Consider the following 25,749-nt stretch of genomic DNA (forward strand, 5'->3'; position numbering starts at 1 on the left):
TCACTCCTTTTCATGACTGAATAATATTTCATTGTATGTATACACTACAGTTGCTTTGTCTATTCATCCAATGATGGACATTTGGACTATTTCCACCATTTATCTGGCTATTGTGAACAGCACTTCTATGAATATGTATGTACAGGCATGTGTTTGAGTACTTGTTTTAAATTCTTTGGGGATATACCTAGGAGTAGGTTGTAGTGCCAAATGATAATTCTATGTTTAACTTTTTGAGGAAACCCTACATGCTTTTGAAACCCTTCCTTAAAGCTTTATGATCAATATTATAAATAACATTAAATATAATAAGTATACAGCTATTTTAAATCAGAGTTTCTCAGCCTTGGCACTGTTGGCATTTTGAGCCAACATTGTGGCATTGTGGGTGCCAACTTGTACATTGTAGGATGCCGAGTAGCAACCCTGATCACCACCCACTAGATACCAGTTGTGACAACCAATGTCTCCAGTCATTGCCGAATGTGTCCTGGGAGGCAAAACTCTTCCCCTTCCTGTTGAAAATCACTGTTTTAAAAGATTCCCTATAAACTTGAGAACAAATATAGCACTAACACAAAGTAAGACCTTTAAGAAATGAGTATTCCTTAGAGGTCTGTATACAAGAAGTATTATTTTCTGTTTACTGTATAATGATGCTAAGGAGTATTCAAGTTTATAAATGTGTGACAACTAAAAATTTTTTATCATTAAATAGTCATGTACCTTTCATACATAAGTTTACCAACATAAATCCCAGCTCACACACAGACCTCCAAGAAATACACCCCTTCCTCACTTATTAACATGGTTAGGTTCCAAAGACCAGGATGTTATGTGAAAATCAGCATTATTCGAAAACGGAGGATGACCACATCAGATCACAAAGTGGAGGATGACTACATCATTACATAATTGCCAAATTACATCATAACTGCCAAACCACTGAGAATCATGGCCCAGCCAAGCTGACACATAACCTTAACCATCACAGCCAGTGTTATGCTTACCTTGCACCTTGGGGTTCATTACTAACATCCATGTCATTAACACGCAAAATAGATAGTAGTTTACTATTGTAAATGTGAAATGTCTGATAACAAGGGAGTCGATAAGTAAGGAGTAGGTGTACAACTTTTCTCCTCTTTAGTACACATTATGTGCCAAGTCACATTTATAGCACATTGCATCACATAATTTTTAAGATGGCAACTGGGAACGAAATTTTTCTTGACATGGTAATATTTACTATTTCAAGCTTAAGCTCAAGCAGGGCCCAGGAAGAATTTTCTATTCAGTTCATATGATGGAAAGACAAATACTAATTGTCATTATTGGGATACCAAAAATGGAACTTTTGTATTTACCTTCAGAGATCTTGGTGAGTTAATTGTAGAGCAAGTACTCTGAGTATGCAAACACATTTGTCATCAAAAAGCTGTCAAGGTCAATACCATTGTGGAAACGGAGCAGCCTTAGACACAGATAGAATGGCCGTAGATTCCATAGCAGTTGGCAAGGGCCATGGCACTGAACTCATTGCCTTCCCAGGGACCTGAAAAAGAAGGCATGTGGGTGCCATTCAGAGAAGTACTGAAACGAAAAGCCAGAGAGATACATAGTGGGTCAGACAAACACAACGCAACAAGACTGTATTGATAAGTTGCACTAAGCAGCTGAAAAAAAAAAAAATGAAACAACAACTTATAAGTGGATCCATCAGCAATGACTAAATAAATAGGACCCAGTGAAGTTTATTTTCTCATTCGTGCCCAATATAATAGTGGCAAGAAAACCTATACAATGTGTTCTGTTCCTTTGCCCACTTCTTGACCATATTTCTTTAGGGAATTTCCTTTCCAGGCATCACTGAAGCGAAGCTAATGCATTGCAAAGTGATTTAGAATTGAATCTGTTCAAAACAGTGAGGTGGCATCCCAAAGCCACGTTCCTCTTGAGAAAGGAAAACATCTCAGGCTGAATTAGTATAAAGTGATTGCACAAAAACATTTCGGATTCTAGGTGCTAATGTTCTTTACTAGGGGCTTTAGACAAAAAGTCAGCTGAAGGGTTGAAGGCATAAATGAACAAGAAAGAGTATTTTGTTAATTTTTCAGTAAAGTTCAGTGATATAAAGACAACTCTTGTGTTAAACAAATGTTAGCAATTTTCACTTTATTCATTCACTACAGACTATGTTTACAACATCAACACAACTGCTACAAAATCACAGGAGTCAAAACTGCCACACCAACAATCTACCCAGCTTATAATTCATTCCTCCTAGTACGCTGTTAGGGATTGAATTGTGTCCCCCAAAACATGTATTGTAAATCCTAACCTCTATGCCTGTGGTTGTAATCCCATTTGGGAAGGGGCTGTCTTTGTTATGTTAATGAGACAGGATTAGTGTAGGATGTGTCTGAAATCAATCTCCTTTGAGATATGAAAGAGATCAAACAAGCAAGCAAAAGAAGCAGAGATGGGGGAAGAGAGGTGCCAAACCCAGGAAGATTGCCCAGGAAAAGCTCAGGAGAGACAAGGACCTTCCTCCAGAGCCGACAGAGAGAAAGCCTTTCCCCAGGGCCAGCTATCTGAATTCAGACTTTTAGCCTCCTGAACTGTGAAAAAATAAATTTCTGTTTGTTAAAGCCATCCACTTGTGGTATTTCTGTTATAGCAGCACTAGATAGTTAGCACTAGATAACTAAGACATACACCAAAAAGGTAATTTTTTGGAGGATATTGGTTACCTTTTTTGATGATAACCTCCGAACACAGGAGGGTAACGTGGGTTAACTTAGCCTAGTAACCTAAGAAGCAGGTAGCAACTGAACATCTACCTATATTGTGAACAGGTCACTTACTGAATAACGTCTAATTCTATCTCCAGCTCTGACTTCTGTTCTGAGCCCCAGACTACAGTTGGCTTTTGAGTCGCTTCACATAGTTGTCCCACAAGTACCTCCAAGTCAACATATCCCAAAATGAATTAAGCCATAATCTCCTTCCTCACTCCCATTTCTGGAACTAGTCCTCTTCCTCCCATTGATTGAATGGCACCCCTTAGGGCCACTTGTCCGGGCCAGAAAGGAGACAGTCATTTGAGACTCATTTCTCTCCCTCACCCCATGCCTCCCTCCTATCTAGCCAACAATCAATCCTGTTGATTCTACTTGGTCTGATGTAGCTCGGTCCTCGTAACCACTTAGTATCAGCCCTCAACATCTCTCACTTGGACTATGACAGCACTGCTTTTATTCTTCTCCTGCCATCTAAATGGCTACCAAAAGTGATTTTTTGAAAAAGCGTATCTGACCACCCCAGTGTTCAGAATTCTGCAAGTCAAAACCTAAACTCCTTCGCGTTTTATACGAGGCCTTTTGTGATCTTCCAACCTCATCTGCCCGAAGCCTCTCCACTCACCCACAGATCACCACCAGTACGTTCATCTTTTATTTTGACAGCGCCAAACATTCTAGTTCCTCAAACCCTCCCTTTTGTGTGTTTTGTGTGTCCTACAACTAGCTCTTGTAGCTTCACGATATATCCTCTTCTTCTAATATTCCAGGACTTGGTAAACAAGTTTACTTTCACACTATCTGAATTTATCATGATTCCATAAATTCAACTTTATCCCCTCAGTCTTTTTTTCTGTCTGAAGACACCCGTAACTTCTTAACCACTTAGAACCATTGCTGAGTCTGTGCCTACACCCATGAATATTCCAATCACAGTAAATACAGTTCTAATCGAGGAAACCACCCTTTCTTGCTTCTTTCCCTGCTCTTCCACTCTCAGTACCGCACCGATCCAGGTGAACCCATCAGTTGTCTGTACTAGAGCCGATAGTAGTGAGGATGGGCTAGTAAAAGAAAGGAACACAGATCGAGACCACCACCAACACCTTCTCACACTGTAGTCGGCACCCACGTGACTACCCTCAAGGCTTTATTTCTCTTCCCCCAGAGGACTCTGGAATGGAGGCTGGAGCATAACAGGAGGCAGCGGGGGTCCTGGCGCTCACCTCTGAAAGAGCTCTTTGCAGCACATGTAGGTCTCATAGCTGCTGTTGTTGAAGCTTGTGCTTAGGAAGGAGACAGTCGGTTCCCACTTCCCTAGTGACAGAAAGGATTCCTGGAAAAGGAGACAAGAGATACTAAGGGGGAGGGGGATTTGCACATGCTCCTTAAGACTCTTATTTTTTCTAGGGGTGTGGATGAAGTACACTGGAGATTAGGTGCCTTTTCTATGCATCTGTGGGATGGATGGTTAATGCTTAAATCAATATTCTGGGATAGATCCTGTCATGACCTAGGTAAGTGGTTTCTGCCAAGAGACAAGCTGAGGCACCTACCTGCCATACAGGCATTGATGAAGGATACACAGACCCCCATGAGGAGGGCACTAACCACAATCTTGGACAAGTCGCTTTTCCGGTGGGGTACCATTGACACTGCAGACAACAAAACAAAATAACTTGATCTCTTTTCCACCAGGCAATCAGGTGCCTCCCATAGTCCCCACTTAGAAGAATGCAGAGGAACAAAACATAGCAGACGAATAGCACCCTTACCACCAGGCCTCAGAGGCTTCTAGTGGTCCTCTAAGGAATGTATATGTACATAGCCCTGAGGGATCACTAACTCAGGCATTCCCCAGGCCAAGGGTTGTGTGTCTGGCCCTAAGTAGGTCCCGTGATTATTCTCAAGCTGTATCTGGATCAAGCAAAGCTCTGGGTTGCTCCAGGCAGGTGCAAATGCCTGGACGTTCCTTAGTTGATACCTGCACTCTTAAGCCTGGACCAGAATTAGAAGGACTATTTTGCAGCAGAAGAATAAGGCAGGCAGCATTCACCTAAGCTTAGCCACACAGTGTGCACATCCTATTTCTAGATGACAATCTCATAATCAGACAATAACTGGGCAACAGTATTAGAACGATATAGACAAGCGTTTAGCAGAAGGGAAAAAGATAAACTGAAAGGATATGAGTTCACCTTTAAATTGTTCAGACTGCTACCAAATACGGCGATGTGGCTGCCGTAGGAAATGGACCACTGAGCTGTATGTCTTCTTATACTCTATTTCTTCCAAGACCCAGTTCTAACTTGGATCTTCCCAACACTTAGAATCTACTAGTGATTTCCCCCGTCCCTGCCCACAAGGACAATTCCACCTTCCTCATACGATTTTCTCCAACCATCAGCAGTATCTCCCGCAGCCTAAATACACCTCTGTCTGCTTCAAATACTCACTCCTCCTACAACTGGTGGCTTGCAGCTTTTAATCCAACGCTTCACCTCACTCACTCTTACTGTCTATCTTCCCTATGTGGCTGCTACTTCTGTCTTTTGCTTCCCTGTGGAGCTCCTGCTTCTGCGAAGACAACTAACATGTAGCCGAATTTCAGAAAGTACCTCACTACTGAAAAAAAAACAAAATAACTTTATTTACAATTTAACAGCAAAGGAGAAGTAATATCATTATAACACTGTCTTCCATAGGGCAAATAAAATCGGTCGTTTGGGTCTCCAATCCAAAGGAAAAAAGTAGTTGAGATTGTCAACCCAGCGTGGGCTCCATGCATAGCAAGATAGCATGACTGTCTTGGCTTCTAATTAACTGAGGTCTGAGAAGGTCTGTTTCACATAGTTTCTCTATCTGGTCTCAACTTGTACTGAATCACCAGGGCTGTCCATGACAGAAGCAGGGGTCTGATGGGCTTTGGGAAGCTGGGAAGATAAATTAACTCACTCAAGCCTCCCAGTGTGATTCCCATGGAACTAAGATTGAAAAATCCACAGAGTAAAAATGCTGTAGTGATTTCAGCTCTCTCCTAGAGAAAATAAAAGTAAAGAACTAAATAAACTCAGTCCCACATGTGCAGCATTACAATCACGATAGACGTTTCAGAGTACGGAGAGCCCCGGATCTTTTCATACTAAGAAAGGTGGAAGGGACACTCGGGAAATGGCTGCTCCCGAGTGATGGCCGGGATAATGATATGGAATCCACCATGGGCCTCTCTGTCCCATGCTGCTCTTGTTGAAGCCGAAGAATAAGGAAAAGACCTAGGAATGAGGATGACTGGGAGGGAGGGAGGAGCTCGAGAGAGGGAGAGAGAATGAGAGACAAGTTTATAGCAAACTGAACTTATAAGTGAAGAAAAACAAACCATTTGCTGTCGAGTCAATCCTGACTCATGGTGACCTCATGTGCTGCACAGCAGAACTGTGCTCCATAGGGTTTTCAAGGCTGTGACTTTTCAGAGGCAGATTGCCAGGTCTTTCTTCCAAGGCACCTCTGGGAAGTTTCAAACTGCCAACCTTTCAGTTAATAGTGGAGCACTTAACAGTGTGTGCCACCCAGCGACTCCGTAAGTGAAGAAGGAGATCTTAAACCATCAAAAATAGTGTCCTCCCTAAACTGTTCCAATGGCAAAGACCCAACAATTACATTACAGAGAGATGTTGGGTCAGAGGGTAGAGGAGAAATAGCACATGGTAGCTCAGATACTGGGGACAGAGGCTGCTGAGGATACTTTTATGCTTACCTTGTGGTTAGGTCTGGGGCACTGGAAAGGGATCTGTGGGTCTGTAACAAACTTCTGTGTAGCACTTCCTGTCTGCCTGCACAGAGCCACGGCTGAGACCTTATACTATGTATGGCTTTCTGGATTGCTACTCACCGAAATCCATTGTTTCTTGCCCCCAATCCACTCTTCCACTCAAAAGAGACATCTGTGCTGGTATTGAGACAGTCGCTGATAGGCCACAAACTCATTTATGAAAACCTTGGTCCCTACAACCTCAGCCACTCCTAGACAGTCTGCCCACTCTACAGCCATCATGAAGACCATGGGCTGTAGAATGTAGGAGCAAATGACCTAAGGGAAAGAAAGAGAGACCCGGGAAAGAAAAAAAACACGTAACGACAGTCAGGAGTCCAGGAGCTTCTTGAGCCTTGACTTAATTCCTTCCACCCTTCTCCAATTTATGCTTTCTCTTAGCTTGCTGTGGGTCAGGATGACATGCAGCTCAGGAACCATTTATCTATATCCCAGGCGGACATCCCAGCAAATGGGATCCTTTACCTGGAAACTGAGCCCCTGTATCTCCACCAATTCCCATAGCCAGGTGAGGGCAGCATTGATGAAGGCCAACACAACCAAAAACGCCATCAGGTTGGCTGTTACGTTAGCAACAAGGCCTATGGCATCTGTAGCCCCACCACTGCTGGCAGCTTCCAGGATATTCTTCTCCTTCTCGTGGCTATCGGGCCTGAAGGGAAGACTGTGGTGTCTACAGTCGTCTCAGCTCTCAGAGAAAAGAAACCCACTGTCTCTATAACAGGAGGAGGGCGCAAGGCTGGTTTGAGCAGTGATGGGGTTCCTTAGTAACCCTACTAGTAGTGGACATTACTTTGAAGCAGTATCTCATATTATTGCCATGAAATCACACCGAGACCAGGGACAGAGAGTACTGGCGTGCAAAAGCTAGCAGCAGGTGTTAGGGTTACAAAACACAAGAAAATCACTGATCAGCTAGAGGCAGAGATAGGCAAGAGAGGATGTGGAATTCTGTTATTCCCCCTCAGGGAGACTTGAGGCCTCTGCCACCTCAGCGCCACTTGATCTGTCCCCGACCTCACCATCTTCTAAGTTACATCCCTCAGTGGACTCGCCCGTGGGGCAGTTTTACCCCCTCCCAGCTCCTGAACTTAGACTCTTCCACTTCTGGATATACCAGCTTTGACACGGCAAGAGCACAAGGGGCAGCCATCACAGAGGCAGAAATCAAGGACGACGGGTTGATTCGTAAGGCCAGACAGGGCTCAGTGTCTCTGCAGAACCCAGAAGTTGGCCTCACTCAGGAGCGACCAAGCACACTATACCTACCCCCAAAGGACATGTAGGCTCCCAATACAGTGCCTGAAATGGTGGCAAACCCTCCAGTCATCACTGCGTGGATTTCAGAGAGTCATGTCTCCAAGGTATGGACGGATGAGCAGAGGTACCTCTGAAGCCAGTCAGATTCCAAGAGGGTGTGCCTCCCACCCCAGCCCCTGGGATTGGGTGGATTAGACACATACTCCTCCAATGTGAGCTCTATTCTAGTGAGAAAAAGGCCCCACCTACCGAGCACTGAGCTCTGCTCTCAGTCCCTCCCAGCTTCTGCCTCACTCCCTCTGGGACCTAATCATATTCTGACTGGCACTGCTCTCATCTGTTATGTGTGTTCGTCTTATCCATTTAAATTTTAAAATATTATAGAAGAGCTCCCTACCTGTCTGGAGTAAAAGAGAAAGAAGGAAACCCAAGATTCACAGAAGAAACTGGTGTACAGGACTGTCTACATGAACCATGGCATCCTCTACCCTGAAACCAGGAGACCTAGATGGTGCCGGGTTACCACTACTATACATTCTGGTCAGGACCATGATAGATGGATTCTGTTAGAAAGGGAGAAAAATCTGGCACAGAGCTTCAAATTCTCAAAAAATCCAGACTTACTGGACTCACTGAGACAGAGGAGTCCCTGAGGCTATTTTCCTGAGATATTCTTTAAGTCTTGAGCAGAAACTATCCCTTCAAGTCACCTTTTGCCTAAATATCAGGTTAGCTTCTAAAGTACTGATATCACCCTTGAGTATTACACTCTTTTAAAAAATCATCTATATGAGACCAAATGGTCAACAAAACACTCTAAAGCATAGATGAGAAGGTTGTAGGTGGGGGGTGAGACTAGGTTAGTGGAAATGGAACAACTAGAATGGAAATAATGAGAACATTGATACTATGTGAAGAATGTAACCAATGTCACTGAACAGTATGTGTAGAAATTATCGAATGGGAACTTGTTTTGCTGTGTACAATACTATTAAAAATATTATAGAATAGAAATGGTATTTTTTTTTTTGTATGCTCTCAAGGTCTAAAATCAGGTACTTTTTGAATGGACTTACGAGTACAGTGCATTTGCTGAGTACATATTAGATCCTTAACAAGTACTCATTAAATGAATTGCAAGTAGGTGATCTAACACCACTTTTGATGAAAGAATCATAAGAAATAATGTTTGTGAAAATGTTTTGAAATTATGAAGGGCCAATTATGTAAACTGTATCTAGTATTTACTAAGAATAATATTATTTACCATTTAACAAATGTCAGCTATTTACCTAGTGCTGAACTAGATGCTAAGGATATTAATATGAATAAGGCAAAGTTCCTACTCTTAGAAGCTTCGAGTCTAGAAGAGGAAACTGATTATGGATAATTTCAGCAAAATGTGGTGAGGTGAGTGCTAAGGCAAAAGTATCCACAAGTACTCCGAGAACATTTCAGAAACAGGTTCTGGGCCTGGGGAGAGAAAGACCTCAGTACTAACTCCTTGTCAATTTGACAAGCCACAGTTCTTACCACAGAGCTGATTGGTCGATAGCATATATTGAGCACCTACTCCATACAGACAAATGTACCAAGCAAGTATCATGTGGAAGAGCCTTGGTGGTGGTCATGAGCAAGGCAAGCTGTTGCCTCCTTAGAGACCCTGGAAAAGGAGGGCCACAGGGAGTCACAGGGAGAAGCCAAAATATAGATCAAACAAGATTCCTAGCCCCTGAGGGGGCATAAGATATGGACAGGACATTCCGCTAAATTCCTGTGTAAGAAGTTGGATCCATGGCTAAGGATGTCCAGATTAAGAATGTCCAGATAAGTATTATAAGGCGTGAATGACAAAAGCAATGAGCTGAGCCCCTTTGAGCTTCTGAGGTTTTTCACATCAGCCATTGGCTGCCCACAGTCTTCATTTATTTGACTTTTCAGAAGGAAAGCATACTTTTCTGCCAAGCTCTCAGTTCCACAGAGAAAAGAAAGCCAGAAGGCCTCTGGGTACTTACCATACCCATGAAGACGTTTCCTGCCACAGCCAGGGTCTCAGTGGCAGTGGTGCCCATGGTGACTTGCAAACACCAGGCCATCTAAAGGGATACAGAGACCCAAGCCATTAGCATTAGAAGGAATCCTAGAAAGTGTCCAGCAAAACTCTTCCCTCTCCATTTTATTGATAAGAAAACTGAGTCCTAGAGAAGTACAGTGACAAGCCCAGGGCCACAAAGCAGTTTACAGAGTCAGGACCAGAACTCAGGATGCCTGGCTTTTAGAACAAATAAACTAAAACTCAGTGTGAAAGGATAGTCTGACCCATGTTCTCTTCCTGCTCTTCCCCTTGGCCTATATGGGCCCTGGGCCTGACCATCTGATATCATGTACGCTTGGAAGAATTTACCTTTTCACTTTGGTTCTAACTTTCTCCAGCTTCTACGTATGAGCATTTTTCCAAAGGAATTATCATCTTTGTGCTTCTTGACAGATCACAAGGCCCATCTTCTGACTGGTCTAGGAAAAGGACTCACCTTCTGAACCACCACCTGCATGAGGCTCAGATAGTAGAGCACAGACATCACACGTCCAAAGAAAAGGATGATGGGTAAGGCCTGTAGGGAGGATTACGGCGCAGCTATAAGACACTCCATTGCACATGCTCATGTATACCTTAAGTCTAGTGTTGCTCTAACAGAAACACCACAAGCGGATGGCTTTAACAAAGAGAAATTTATTCTCTCAGTCTAGGAGGCTAGAAATCCAAATTAATGGGTCCAGCTCCAGGGAAAGGCTTTCTCTCTCTGCCAGCTCTGGGGGAAGGTCTTTGTCATCAATCTTCCCTTGTCGAGGAGCTTCTCAGCACAGGGACCCCAGGTCCAAAGGACATACTATTCTCCTGGCTCTTGTTTCTTGATGGTATGAGGTCTCCCATGTCTCTCTGCTCACTTCTCTTTTGTATCTCAAAAGAGATTGGCTTAAGACACAACCTAATCTTGTAGATTGAGTCCTGCCTCATTAACATAACTGCCTCTAATCCTGCCTCATTAACATCACAGAGGTATGATTTCCAACATAGAAAAAAATCACATCAGGAGACAGAAAGGGCCACATAAATCAGAGACTCCATCCGCCTGAAACCAGAAGAACCAGATGATGCCCGGCTATGACCAATGACCACCCTGACAGGGAACACAACAGAGAGACCCTGAGGGAGCAGGAGAAAAGTGGGTGCAGAACTCAAATTCTAGTAAAAAGACCAGACTTAATGGTCTGACTGAGACTGGAGGGACCCCAGAAGACATGGTCCTGGACTCTCTGTTAGCCCAAAACTAAAACCATTCCCAAAGCCAACTCTTCAGACAAAGATTAAACTGGACTATAAGACATTAAATGATACTCGTGAAGAGTGTGTTTCTTAGCTCAAGTAGATACATGAGACTAAATGGACAGCTCCTGTCCGGAGGCAAGATGAGAAGGCAAAAGCTGGTTGAATGGGCACGGGAAATCCAGGGTGGAAAGGAGAAGTGTGTTGTCACATTATAGGCAGAGCAACGAGGGTCACATAACAATGTGAGTACAAATTTTTGTTTGAGAAACTAACGTGAACTATAAACTTTCACTTGAAGCAAAATAAAGAAAAAAAAAGAAAGGAAAAAAAATCATATCGGATGACAAAATGGTGGACACAATACTGGGAATCATGGCCTAGCCAAATTGACAGATATTTTGGGGGAGACACAATTCAAACCATGACAAGTGGACTCTGTGTGTCAGGTCTCCAAACTAAGCTCTGAGCATCCCAACAGCATCTGAACAGTGGTGATACTCAGTGGATATTTAAATGCAAACTAGTCTAGGAATAAATTAAAGATGCACTGGCAATCTATTATTCCGTCAGTACTAAGCGACAGAGAGATCTTATTGGCACCTTCCTAGCTGGGCCCCAGTTTTATCCAATTTCAGGATGGTAACAATCAAAGGACAAGAGATCGATGCTGTTTCCTCTACTGATGGGATTAAAGCCTCTCCATATGGTCAAACAGGTATATAGGATGGCTGCCCTCTTGAACACACACATTCATCCTCTGCTTTACCGCCCACTGACCCCCGTTCCTGTTTGTAAAGCAGATACAACCTGGAAAGCAAAGACATTCTTGACCAGCATATCCCCAAAGACAAAACTGGATCCAGCCACAGTGTCGTTCAGGAAAACCTGAAGGAAAGAAAGAGAACAAGAGTGAATCCAGGAAGGACACAGGAGAAAACTGGATCAGCCTCACTGCTACTGAGGTTGGCCTCCCTTTGACAGTTTGGAGGCAGGCTACGTCCCCGTGAACTGCTCATTGAACAGAAGGACTTAGCAGCTCAGTTTTAAATCATATTCTTAGTTATACCCCAGTATACTCTCTCCTTTCCCACCACATCTCCTACCACCATCATTAACAAGAGAGCTCGATCTCCTAGTGCTTCCCCACAAACTCCTTTCCCTAGGGTTCTAAAAGAGCAGAGCCCTCATATTCAGTTTCTCATACCTGAACCTGGTCTCCCAGCCACTGGAATGCAATAAATCCAGGATCAGTTCTGATGACGAAGGTCCCAAAGAAAAACTGAAGACCCAGGCCCCAAAGCACTGTCCTCCAGGACACCTGGTACCAATAAGAAAGTTATTCCATTGTTAGTTCTAAATCCTACTTGCCTATTACCTGGTTGTGGTTTTAAATATGGGTGCTTCATCATCTACACACATGTACTGTGGTTAGAACCAACGTAAGATGTTAACAGTAAACACAGGGTAGAACGGAATAGGGAGCATAGTAAGGGAAAACATGGTAGCAAAATGAAAAGAGCCGAATATGCCCATAAGATTTTAAAAAATGTGTCTAGACATTAGACAACACTTACACAAACACACATACGTACAAATAAAAATTTCATAAACCAATACTTTGACATTACTGTGTACAGTGCAAGCTGATTTATCTTCGTATTCTACTTTCTTTTTTTCTTTATTTTTTGCTTCACTCTTTCTTTAATTCTGGCCTAGATCTTTGGAAGTCTGTCTTGGAAGAAGTACAGCCAGAATGCTCCTTGGATCTGAGGATGGCGAGACTTCGTCTTACTTACTTTGGGCATGTTATCAGGAAGGACCAATCCCTGGAGAAGGACATCACGCTTGGTAAGGTAGAGAGTCAGTGAAAAAGAGGAAGACCCTCGATGAGATGGGCTGACACAGTGGCTGCAATAATGGGCTCAAACATATCAATGACTATGAAGATGGCACAGGACCAGGCAGTATTTCATTCTGTTGTACATGGGGTCACTATGAGTCAGAACCGGCTTGATGGCACTTAACAAGAGATCCACAAAATTGATAAAGACTCATGAATGAATCAGTTTGAAAATGGCTGGTCTAGGGCTTCTGAGATCTTTAAAACTTCACTTAGAAGCAAAAATTCTCAAAGGAGGCAAATACAAGAGGTTGTTAAGAACTTAGTTCTATGCCTTTGTGTTATGTATTAAATCGTGTTCCCTAAAGTTATATGTTGGAGTTTTAATCCCTATACCTGTGAATGTGACCCTGTTTGGAAATAGGGTTTTTATTTTGTTATTTTTTGTGGGCTGGGTGAGTCCTAATAAATCTAAGCCCTTCTGAGTAGCGTCTTGTTAAAAGTGCAGAATGGACACAGAGAAACAGGCAGGGGGAAGAGGCCATGTGAAGATCCATCCACATATCAAAGAACACCAAGGAATGCCCAGGGCTACCAACAAGCAAGAAACCTCCTCTAGAGCCCCTGCCCTGATTTAGACTTCTACCTCCCAAAATCATGGGAAAATAAAGTCCCTGTTCTTTAAAACCTCCGGATTTGTGGTATTTTGTCATGGCAGCCCTAGAAAACTAAGACACTTTGTAATTACTACTTGGCGCATGTACTTTGCAATTAGTACTTGGCCCTTGGCTGTGTGTTACCATGCCTAAACTGCAGACCCAAAACTCACTGCACTGTGGTGTTTGGAGCAGACAAAAAGGATGCCGATGAATACGCAGATTCCTGCGGAGGGCGTCAGCTGCTCTGGCCTTTGAGCTGTGTCTAAAGCCAGCCACAGGCAAAGACGAATCAAGGAGAGTCCTCCAAACACCCTGAGGAGGGAATGCCAAAGACATGTCATTGACTCACTGAATGAAGGACAAATAACTTTACCTCAAAAAAATAGTTCACCCCAGAGATAACTGAAATAACTCAATAGTTTATTGTAGATTAGACACAGAAACATAGCTTGAGAATGGTTCACCTGGTAGCCAACTCTTACAGAACTGAAAGATTCCAATCCAAGGACACAAATCACATGACTTCCTGTCCCTCCAGTTTCCATATCAGTAATATGTGATATAAAATTCCATTCTTTACGATTGTTCCAATGAATAACCAGAATAGTAAAAGCAAAATGTGGAAAAGTATGCATTGGCCCCCCCGGATCTCTTCCACCCATTTTCCAACCACACCATCAAGGGTAAGAGTAAAGATCAAACTACAAATTAACTGCTTATATATCTTCTGTACCCTTAACTACTCACGTACCCTTAACGTACCAGACACACTTGATCAATACACAAAGTGGTTTCCTTGTGTCTTAAACAAATCAATTCAGTTTAAGGGAAAGAATGAGAGGGGAGATCACAAAACAGAAGAGCACGTTGTCCGCTGAGCTGCCTCAGGAGCAACAACAACAAAAGGCATTACAGGTCAGCATTGAATTTTGGAGCTGTTCTCCCTGTAAACGCATCCCACTTAAAGTGAATGAAAGCCGGCTTCCAAGAGCCACATTGCTAATGAGTAAAGTCCTTTCAGCTCTGCCACCCCCTAGTGTCAAGTAAACGAATGATCCAAAATTTAGGTGGTAATCTGGTGTGGTTTCTCCAAACTGTTGCTGTGGAATTCATCCTTGACACCAATTTTGGGGGCATCCACTGGAGAATTGCAGAAACGAGGAAGTTTACAGGGAGTCTGAAAGCTATTCTCTCACCCTGCCTGTGAGCAAAGCACATGCCCTTGTGCTTGTCATAGCTAGGTGAGCTGTGGCTGCTGTAGAATCCGGTTCAGCATGAACTCAACAGTGAGTTTGCTCCTTAAACTCTAAGGAACTGTAAAGACACCAGTGGGTGCAGAATGTCTGGAGGACTAGAGAAAAAAAAGCATGAAAAGTACCTGGGAATCAAGTAGACATATGAGACTGTGTTGCCATCTCCTGTCTGGAGGGGAGATGAGAGGGCAGAGGGGGCCAGAAGCTGCCTGAATGGACACTAGGAGAGAGAGTCGGGGGAAGGAGTGTGCTGTCTCATTAGGTGGAGAGCAATTAAGAGTGTATAGCAAGGTGTGTATAAATTTTTGTATGAGAGACTGACTTGATTTGTAAACTTTCACTTATAGCACAATAAAAATTAATTAAAAAAAAACAGTACCAGGGAGCTAAGGGAGACACGTGACCATCAAGTCGGTTTGTTAGCAAATGTAGCTGTAAGCGTCTTTGTTCTGATTACTTCGTTGAAGAGGAGTATGGTTTTTCTCATTTCTGACAAGGGCCCTGATCACAAGCAAGTCGATCCTCTTCTCTGAAACTCAGCCCCTGCTGTGCACTGTTAAGACACAAGGCTACAAGAAACTGGGCTGAAGTTCAGCACTCAGAGGCTCACAGATAACTTGCTCTCTGTGCCTTCATTCTGGAGTCCTTGGGTGGTACAAAAGGTTAATGTGCGTGGCTGCTAACTGAAAGGTTGATGGTTCGAGTCTACCCAGAGGCACCTAAGAAGAAAGGTCTGGCAATCTACTTCCCAAAAAATCAGCCTTTGAAAATCTAGTGGAGCACAGCTCTGCTCTGACACGCATGGGGTCACCATGAATTGGAGTCAGCTCCAAGGCAACTTGTGGAGGTGGCTTTGGTTCTGAAAAATATGGATGAGGGCCTAAAAGCATGGGTGAGGGCCAGAGAGACATCTCAGGAACTAGCAAGAGAGAAAAAGGGAAGCAGGCTGGGTTTGAGACAAGTTGTGGGGCCAGGGATACTGACGTTCTTCTCTTACCATTTCAACTAGAGCTTCAGACATCTTGTTAACTCTTTACCCAAGAGCCTCTTCAGTAAGCGGTGAGCCAGGGTGAAGAGCACCAAACAGGTTAGGATGAACAAGGCCAGTGCCCTCTGGAAATCCAAAAGGCAAGCTGCCAGGAAGTAGGCAGCATATGCTAAAAAGAGATGGTGCGGTGTGTGGATTAGCAAGGTAGGGCTTCCAAGGGGCAAATGAAGCTCCAGACATGAACATCTGGGACTTAAACCAAGAAGAACCCTCCAGAGCCCTTGCCACGCCCCCTAATTGTCAGACTGAGCTGCAGTTTTCAAGGCCAGGATAGACTTCTAACTGTTCTCTTCTTGAGGACTCCCTAGGAGAGTCCTACTTACTCTGGTGATCGTATACTTTCACTGTCCTAATGATATCTCACCCCTTCTGTTTTAGCTGATGTCCTCTTTCTGTACCTCGGAGTAGATCTGATCAGCATCCACCATTAGACTCTTCAAAAGTCAGTCGCATTTCCTCCAAACTTTATAACCCATCATTTTAACCTTTCCTCTTGTGCAAAGCCACGTGGTAAAAAATACGATAAACAAAGCTACCACCATGGAGCACAGCCATATGGTCCTCACCCAGGACTCCTTGACTCCCCACAAAAATATCATTTTTGTTCTCACAACCCCAGCTGCCTCTCCTGCTGACATCAAGGTCCCATACATCATTAACCGTACATTTTAAACAGAGTTTTGCTGTTTTTAAAAAGATTTTATATCATTGTTCTTACTAGGAAACTAGCAAATAAGAAATGTATAACACCACCTTCTCTTGTAAAGCCTACTAGAACCATACCCTGTATAAAAAGAGATTCGCCTGTATTCTCTGAAATACTTAAGCCTATCACACTGTACAGTTCTGAAAAATACAATAAAGCATGTTTCACTTTCAAGTAATTAAGACCCCATACATCAAATAGCCCTTTGGGTTAGTTCGTGTTTTTTCAGGGTAATCATCTTGACAAGAGGCGGTATTTCTAAAATGACTGTTTCTCGCTTCCCTGCATTCTCAGTATCTCACCTAAACACAATAGGCCCACCAGGACTCTCTTGAACAAGCCATGTGTTTTGTAGAAATGTCTCGCCTTGATGAGAGGCTGTCGGTTCCTCCTGAGGAGTACCCAAAAGTTGAGATACAAAAATTACTCCACGCCATTTGTATCTATTCCCAGGACTTAGACTGCTGGCCCAAGGCAGAATTTGATCTTAGTCAACTAGAAAAATTATTCAGCCAAGGGAAGTTAGGTAGTGTTCCAGCCAAAAAGGCCAGGCCAAACCTTGCCAATGGGCAGCAGGTCTAAATAACCCGCCCAGCCTGGACAAGCAGGATCCTTGGTAATCTTCTACCACAGAGGTGGACACTGGTCATATCAGGGAGAGACTCCTGGGATCTACTCCTTCCCCTGTTCCCTAGGGACAGTGGGTTGCTCGTTTTCCATATTCATAAAGAAGTCTATTCTTCTGAGAGGCAGCTTTCAGCAGTCTTCCCTAAAAACTACACAAACCCATAGCCCTGAACAGTTAGTCAGATGTGCCTTGACAGACAGGAAGGGAAACACCACAACACTCAGGAGCCCCTTTGTGGGCGGGCCTGAGAGAAGGTGCCCAGTAAATAGGGCTATTCAAGTTAGTTTTAACCAATATTTATACAGTGGTTCCTATCTGCTGGAGGGAGTCCCTAGTTGGCACAAATGCTAAGGCCTTGACTACCAGCAGAAGGGTTGGACGTTCGAACTCACACAGGCCTAGCAATCTGCTTCTGAAAGTTCACGGCCTTGAAAGCCCTATGGAGCAGTTCTACTCTGTACACGTGGGGTCACCATGAGTTGGAATCAACTTGACAGCAACTAACAACGATAATGGTCAGGGCTCTGTCTAATAACTTTACAAATATTAACTCATTGACTCCGCCTAAGAATCCATTTTACAGATTTGGAAACTGACTAAGAAGTTAAGTAACTTTCCCAGGATCACAGAGACTGTAAGGAGCGATGTCAGAATGTAAACTCAGTCGTCTGGCTCCAGACTCTGAGCTCTTAACCACCCTCCCATGCTGGATCTTACCTAGACCCCAGGCTCACCTTTCTCTGCACTCCTAAAGTATCTTAGGCATGCTGTAGTCATAGCAGCAAAAATGTTCAATTTCCAAACTCTTAGCTCTGAAGAAAGTGAGCCCAGCACAAAGTTCCCAATATGGCCATCATGCTGAGTGAGGCAGGACAGCTCAAGCAGGGCTGAGGGCCAGCCACTAACTCCAAATGCCCTGGGGTCTTGGCCCCCAGATTCCCATGGCTTTCTCCACTGCTGCCTCTCCCATCTAACATACTCCCTGTCCCTTAATAAAGCCTTCTTTACTCCTGCCTCCTCCCTTCGTATCTCCCCTTTCTACGGGAACAGGCTGCCTAAAATCCTCTATCTGGAACCTGGATTGATATGCAACATGGCCAGGCCTGGGCACCCTTCCAGATCTCCCTCCTGGTAATTCGTATGGCTCATACCCACCTATCTTGCCATTTCCACCTTCCCCTGCCAGACTTCTGTACTCCACCACCATCCTCTTTGGATGTCAGAAGAGTTACTCTTAAAAAGCAGACAGACGAGATGGAGCAGTTGGAGAGCTAAGAGGAAAAGCCAAACAGAAAAATGGTCTTCAAGAAGGAGAGGTCAGTGATGGCCAGTGGTCTAGAAAATCAGGTAGCATGATGAGTAAGAAGGAGATGATAGATTTGGCAACAAGAAGGGGACTGATACTGTCTGAGAGCTGTTTACAGCAGAGGTTGGGTGAAAGCTGAAATGCAGTGGATTAAGGAGTGAGTGAACAAACGTGGACTACTTTTTAAAAAGTTTGCCTGCGAAGAAAAGAAGAGCCAGATACAACTCTTTATGAAGTACCTTCTACCAGGCACTGCCCAGACTTCATCAGTCATCCTTCAAAAACACTGCAGGATTAATATTATTACCCCAAGGTTATAAGCAAGGAAACAGACTGCCAACAGGTGGCAGAGTTAGGGTTTAAAACAGGGTTGCCAGGCTAAAGTCTATTACTCCATGTTGCTTCTAGTTAGAGAAATAAAACTGGAGTTTCAGAGAGATCATTCCAGAAATTCCAAAGGTATGATTGCTAAGAGATTAGAAGAGGCAGGTAACCATGCCTTAGTTGTATAGTGCTGCTATAACAGAAATACCACCAGTGGGAAGGTCCTTATCTCTTCAGCTTCAGCCTTCTTGTTCCTTATCCTGGCATCTATCTTGCTGCATCTCTACCCTGCTCTCTTTTCTATCTCAAAAGTCCTGCACAACAGACACAACCCATTCCCAAATGGGATGATAACCACAGGCATGAAAAAACAAACCAAACCTACTCCTAGCAACCCTATAGGACAGAGCAGAACTGCCCACAGGGTTTTCAAGGCTATAATCTTCACAGAAGCAGACTTCCAGATCTTTCTCCCCAGGAGCACCTGGTAGGTTCAAACCACTGACCTTCTGGTTAGCAGCCAAGTGCTCCGCTGCACCACCAGAGCTCCTACCACAAGCACAGAGGTTAAGATTTACAACACATATTTTGGGGGGACATAATTCAATTCATAACATTCTACCCTTTGACCCCCAAAATTCATGTCCTTGCCACATGCAAAACACATTCACCCCATCACATCATCCAAAGTCTTAAATCAACTCTGAGTCCAAAATCCCATCTTCTGAAGCGTCTAAGCCAACACCCTGAGGGGCAGCCTTGGGGTGCAGTGAGTTTCTGTTAATCTGGGAAGAACAATTCAGGAAAGGAGGGTGAGAATGGTTGCACAACTCCAAGAATGTAATCAATGTCACTGAATTGTACACGTAGAAACTGCTCAAGCAGTATATGTTGTGCTGTGTATATTCTCAACAACAACAAAATATACAAAAACTGTATATTAGATGATATGGAATTATATTAATTATCTTGAGTGTGATACTGACATTGTGGATACCGAAGAAAATGTTCTTGTTCTCAGAAGATGCAGGCTGAAGTGTGTAGAAGTGAAGCGTCGTGATGGCAACCACTTACTCTCCAAAGTGCCAGCTTAAAAAAGCCTATAGCTAGATGAAACTGCGGCAAAATGTTACAGCTTGTCAACATACAGACAGGGAATACAGTTCTTCAGTAAACTACTCTTAGAACATTTCTGCAGAGCTGAAGTTTTTTCAATAAAAAGTTAGAGAAAAAAAGAGTTATATGTATATAAGTCCAGATTCTACTGTAGTTGACACAGAAGAAAAGTAAATCACACACAAATACGGAAAGTAAATGAAACAGGGATATGTGTAGCTTTACTAGAATTTTAAAAAATACAAGTTATAGTTTTAAGGCATGATTTTATATCTATATAACCAGTTAAATTTTTTCACATGGGAAAATATTGCTGGTGAGATTTCTGGAGAGCTGGACACCACCGGCACAGCAGTTAAAGCGACTGGCTGCTGACTGAAAGGTTGGTGGTTCAAAAGCACCAGCAGCTCCACGGGAGGAAGATGTGAGAGTCTGCTTCCACAGAGATTTACAGCCTTGGAAGCCCTATGGGGTCGCTATGAGTCGGAAGCAACTCCGTGGCAGTGGGTAGACAAGTTATATTTCAGGTGCCAACAAAAATCTGGCAAAATATACAAAGACCCTTTCAAGTAAGTACTAATATTTTCCCCGGGTTACGGGGTGAAAACTGAGGCTCACAGAAGCAACTTGCCCAGTAACTGGTAAGGGGTAGAATCACTGTGCACAGGAGCCAGTGTGCACCAGTTTGCGAGAGCGGACTTAATTTTCAGAAACTGTGAGAGACATTATTAAGAATTAAACTATATAAACTTGCAATTAAATAAATTACATTACAAAGGAAATAAATGTTCAAAACTCCTAACTTTCTCACCAACTGCTCTGACAAGCATCACAATCCAGACAGAGCTGGAGAAAAATGTAGAACAAAATTCTAACTCACACACACACACAAAACCAGACTTACTGGCCTGAGAGATGGCCCCTAGACACCGTTTCAGCTCAGTAACGAAGTCACTCCTAAGATTCACCCTTTTGGCCAAAGATTAGACAGGCTCATAAAACAAAATGAGACTAAATGAGCACACCAGCCCAGGGGCAAGGACTAGAAGGCAGGAGGGGACAGGAAAGCTGGTAATGGGAAACCCAAGGTCAAGAAGGGAGAGTGCTGACATGTCATGGGGTTGGGAACCCATGTCATAAAACTACATGTGGGTTAATTGTTTAATGAGAAATTAGTTTGCTCTGTAAACCTTCATTTAAAGTACAATTAAAAAAAAAAAACTCATAACTTTCTAATTATTTTAGCCCATTTTACTATTCTCTAGGCTCTTAAGGTTATTTACACCTCTTTATGTATATGGTAGAAATCTTGCATAATGACGTGCTGGTGTGCATCTCTTCCCAGCTCCTCCTTCAACAACATCCCATTGGTAACTTGAAATCAGCCATGTTGGCCCAGGTTGCAGAGTGGTGGGCCACAAGGTGTTAGAGTTTCTGAGCAAAAACACTTCATGTGCTGAAAGAGTTCAGGCCTGTGTAGGCCCTGGGCAGCGAGAGCGTGAAGCCAACACTGAACACTGCATCACTACCATGGAGGGTCTGCTGACTTTCTGTGGCATACAAGACTAGAAAGCTGCCCTTGCCAGGGTGCCCGCTCAGCTCCTAGCAGTGATTTATAATTCTCATCCCAATCTTCAACCCTGGTTTGAGAACAGTAGAATGCTGGCTCTACCATTAGAGATACGCCCCCTCCTTTCTGGACCACAGAGCAAGGGGTCTGGATTAAGCCTTCCCTGATTCCTCTCTCTTTAACACTTCAAGATTTAAACAGAATGGTACTAATGAGCAGACAGGCCTTCTAGGCTCATTCTTACCAGGACAAATTTCTCCTGTTACATGTCTTTTATACCACACAAATGGACACAACACTGGCTTTTCCTATACTCCATTACTCCTTTGCTACCTCTCAGATATATCATAAATGAGATGTACTCTCTGGGACAAGACAGAAACTGGCGGCGTAGTGGTTAAGAGCTTGGCTGCTAACTGAAAGGTCAGCAGTTAGCTCCTTGGAAACTCTGTGGGGCAGCTCTACTGTGTCCTACAGGGTCACTATGAGTCAGAATCGACTCGATGGCAATGGATTTCTCTGGAACAAGACAGCTTGGAAGATTAAGGTGCACCATAAGGCTCTGAAGGTACAACACAATCTTCTTTCTTGATCTTCTCTTTGCCTCAGGGTCATATCATAAAAGGTTGGGTTGAGACAACTCCTTTTAAAATGATCATGTTACTTTGGGGTGGGAGAAAAATATTTTAACAATTATTTCAACAAATTAGTAGATCAGCTGTCTTGCTCTGAGGTGAGTCGGATAAAGAGATAAATTTGATGACAAGAAGGTTCAAGAACCCTAGGTAGGCAAGCTTAGAAACCAGATTTGTTGACTTGTTCAGTTTTTCTGTTATCTCCTAGCGGACAATAAACTACAATGAAGCACTCAAGGCTGGCACAGCACAAGCCTCAGCAAAATACAATTAAAAAGTATTTAAAATAAGATCTTAAATGAATAACCGATTATCTTGGAAATTAGGCAGGGCCCCAGGGTTATAGGGCCTGGTTAGATAAATTATATATGTGTAAAGTGGGGCCAGTATGGGGAGAGTTGCATGAAGAGGGAGTAGCAGAGGGCGCCATGTTGAAATCTGTTGGCGGGTGGAGCAGTGAATGGCCAGAGAAAAGAGGCTGGAGAACTCTGCTGATTGACACCTCTTGTATGTACATGGCGGAAATTTTATGTAATGATGTGGTATTGTGCATCTCTTCCCAACTCCTCGTTCAACGACATCCCACCGGTAACTTGAAATCACCCATATTGGGAGTATTTACACTACAAGCTAATGCTGCAAATCAGGACTTGACTTATTGTTTTGTCTAGAACAAGGATCTGCAAATTATGGTCCAAGGGCGAAGTCCATTTCACTTGTTTTTATAAATAAAGTTTTATTGCAAACACAGTTATGCCCATTTGTTCCGTATCATCTGGGGCTGCTTTCCAAAATGGCAGAATTGAGTAGGTACAAAGAGACTACATGGCCTGCAAAGCCTAAAATATTTACTATATCTATACACAAAGTTTGTCAACCCCTGGTCTTATTCATTAAATTAAGCAAAAATATCAACCAACATTCATGACAAAACTACACTTGGAGGGCCAACTCTTTAAACATTTACTAGCACACCACTGGGTAGAGTTCAGATATAAACCCAAGTAGTCAACTCTAGAAGTCACATTGTTAAGCACTATGCTGCTAAACAAATATGAAATATTATGTAAGTATGAAAAGTTTACAAAAATTTTGCTGTCAATTCATAGGACATGATATATAAAATGATAAATTAGAAAAAATAAAATAGTAATGTACACATTGATTATAAGCATGTTAATGTATGTATGTATGTATATGTTGTGTGCCGTTGAGTCAATTCCTACTCATAGCGACCCTATAGGGTAGGACTGCCCTGTATGGTTTCCCAGACTGTAATCTTTATGGGAGCAGATTGCCAGGTCTTTTCTCCCTCGGAGTGGCTGGTGGATGCAAACTGCTGACCTCCCTGTTAGCGGCTGACCTGTAATCATTGCACCAGGGTTCCTTTTATTTATATATATATATACATACAATGTATGTAATAGAAGTTTATACTTATAATAATGTATATTTATACTTAGAAATAAATTTGTAGAGAGCAAGATAGAATTGGGCAGTGAGCTTATGTTAATGTGGGAGGAAAAATTTGGAAAAGTAGGGTGAGAATGGTTGAGCAACTTGAAGAATATATCAACGTCAGTAAATTGTACGTATAGAAATTGTTGAATTGGTGTATGTTCTGCTGTGAATATTTTCAACAAAAAAATTATTATTTTTTTAAAAATAGAATTAAAATGTTGGCTTATTCTTTGAGTCACTGAGTTAATTCTTAAAAATACAGAGAAGAAAACAACAACAAAAAAAAAATGATCTTTTGTTTGGGAGCTGCTCTGGGTCACATCCATATATCCCCTTTAGAAACTCTCCAATGCATGACCTCTACAATCTTTTATAAATACACAGACCCTTTTCCATACTATGGAAAATGGCTTCCATCTAAACTATTTTACCCAAACAACTTTCTAAGACATTTCTTCTGAAACCATATTCATGATCAAGCTCAAAGATTTTTCTCACTCCTGTCCTTGACTCCTGGTCCACAGAACACTGGGGACCGTACCTTCATTCCTGAGACTTTGTTTCCTCTCAATTTCCAAGACACTGTACTTTTTGACATTCCTTATTATCCCTCGTAGCGAATCCTTCGCTGTCTTTTTTTTTTTTTTTTCCCCTGGTTTCCCTGTCTCCGAACCCCAAATCTGAGTATTCTGGAAGAGCTTTTTTTAAAAGTGATATAGGTAAGTTAATTCCTAAGCCTAAGGAGAAGAATTAAAAACAGTATCTGCCTATTGTGAAAATTAAATAATTTGTATAAAGCACTCTGCACAATAGTAAGTACTCAATAAACATTAGCCATTATTATTATCCTTGTTATTTTTGTTGTCAGTCTAACTGAAACCATATCCCCTGAATCTCTGAACTCCCACTGTTTACGTCACAGGTTTTTGTCACAATTAATTACATGAAGTTAAACATGTGCAAATGGTAACATTCGGTGACTGTGAGTCTTATCACCACTGTGGCATCAGAAGATGAGAATAGGGCAGGCTAGACCTCTTCAGAGCCCACTGACTACCGTCAGCCTGCCCTACCTAGGCCCTGAGGTCCTAAATGAGCTGAATTCCAAACACCTGTGCCTCTGGTGAGTGGGGAGCCTCAGCCCATCCCTCAGGCTGTGTCCTTGCTCCTCAGTCCTCTTGGTTTCCTCAGGATTCAGCGAGGTAGAGCTGAGCTCAGTCAGAGAGCCCTGCAGAGGTGAGGGATTGAGCACAGCCAATGGGCCTGCCTAAAATGGCGAGTTACCATGAGCTCCAGCCCTGGGTTCTCTACCCCAGCATCCACTGTAGGCAGAGTGATGGACTCCCTTCCATTTGTTTTCTCCATCTCCTATTCACCGCAACTGAAAAACAAATCCAGGGCCAAAGATTGCAATGTTGGTCATTCTGCACTGAGGGGCTTGGGAGAGATTTTAGGGCCAGCTACCCACAGGAAAAATAATTAAGAATGGATAATAATTTTAATATAATAAACAGTAAAATATAGAACTCTAGTACCTATTGTGAATAGCTAAGGAAGGGGCAATAATATATTTAAAAAAAAAAAAAAAAGCTGACATCAAGTTAACTGAAAAATTACTTAGGAACATAACTGCAAAGGTCTTTTCTGATGGCTGAACTAGTGTATGGACCCTTAATAAGGGTTTAATCTCACCTCACCACTAGAATTTTTATGTGTGGATCTGCATTGAATCTCATCCGTAAGTATTGCTATGTTTATAGCAATCCTTAAAATGTATTTTTACTGTCATTTCAGACATTCCTTCCCTAAAAACTATGACTTGAGAAATCATGTTTTCCCATAATTAATTTTTCTCATAAAAATACCTTCCCTATATACCAAAAAAAAAAAAAAGGCCAAGCTTGCCTGTCTGACAGAGACTGGTGAGTATGATCTCCAAACACCCTTTCAACTCAGTACTGAAGTCACTGTTGAGGTTAGACAGG

The 25,749-nt window shown here is 42.8% G+C and overlaps 1 protein-coding gene across 1 annotated transcript; it reads right to left on the minus strand.

Annotated features, from left to right (window-relative positions):
- Nucleotides 1-1,270: 1,270 nt before the first annotated feature.
- SLC28A2 (solute carrier family 28 member 2) lies at nt 1,271-25,146 on the minus strand. Its single transcript, XM_049899243.1, is given in 19 exon segments — nt 1,271-1,593; nt 4,028-4,099; nt 4,101-4,137; nt 4,358-4,456; nt 5,757-5,838; nt 6,691-6,888; nt 7,096-7,263; nt 7,682-7,815; nt 7,900-7,979; nt 7,981-8,020; nt 9,902-9,986; nt 10,422-10,502; nt 12,026-12,103; nt 12,423-12,536; nt 13,888-14,029; nt 15,968-16,127; nt 17,027-17,115; nt 24,883-24,977; nt 25,049-25,146. Coding segments are annotated over 19 exon segments (1,953 nt in total). The 5' UTR covers nt 25,130-25,146; the 3' UTR covers nt 1,271-1,475.
- Nucleotides 25,147-25,749: the final 603 nt, after the last annotated feature.

This window comes from Elephas maximus, chromosome 10 (assembly GCF_024166365.1).
Source record: "Elephas maximus indicus isolate mEleMax1 chromosome 10, mEleMax1 primary haplotype, whole genome shotgun sequence".
Lineage (NCBI taxonomy): Eukaryota > Metazoa > Chordata > Mammalia > Proboscidea > Elephantidae > Elephas > Elephas maximus.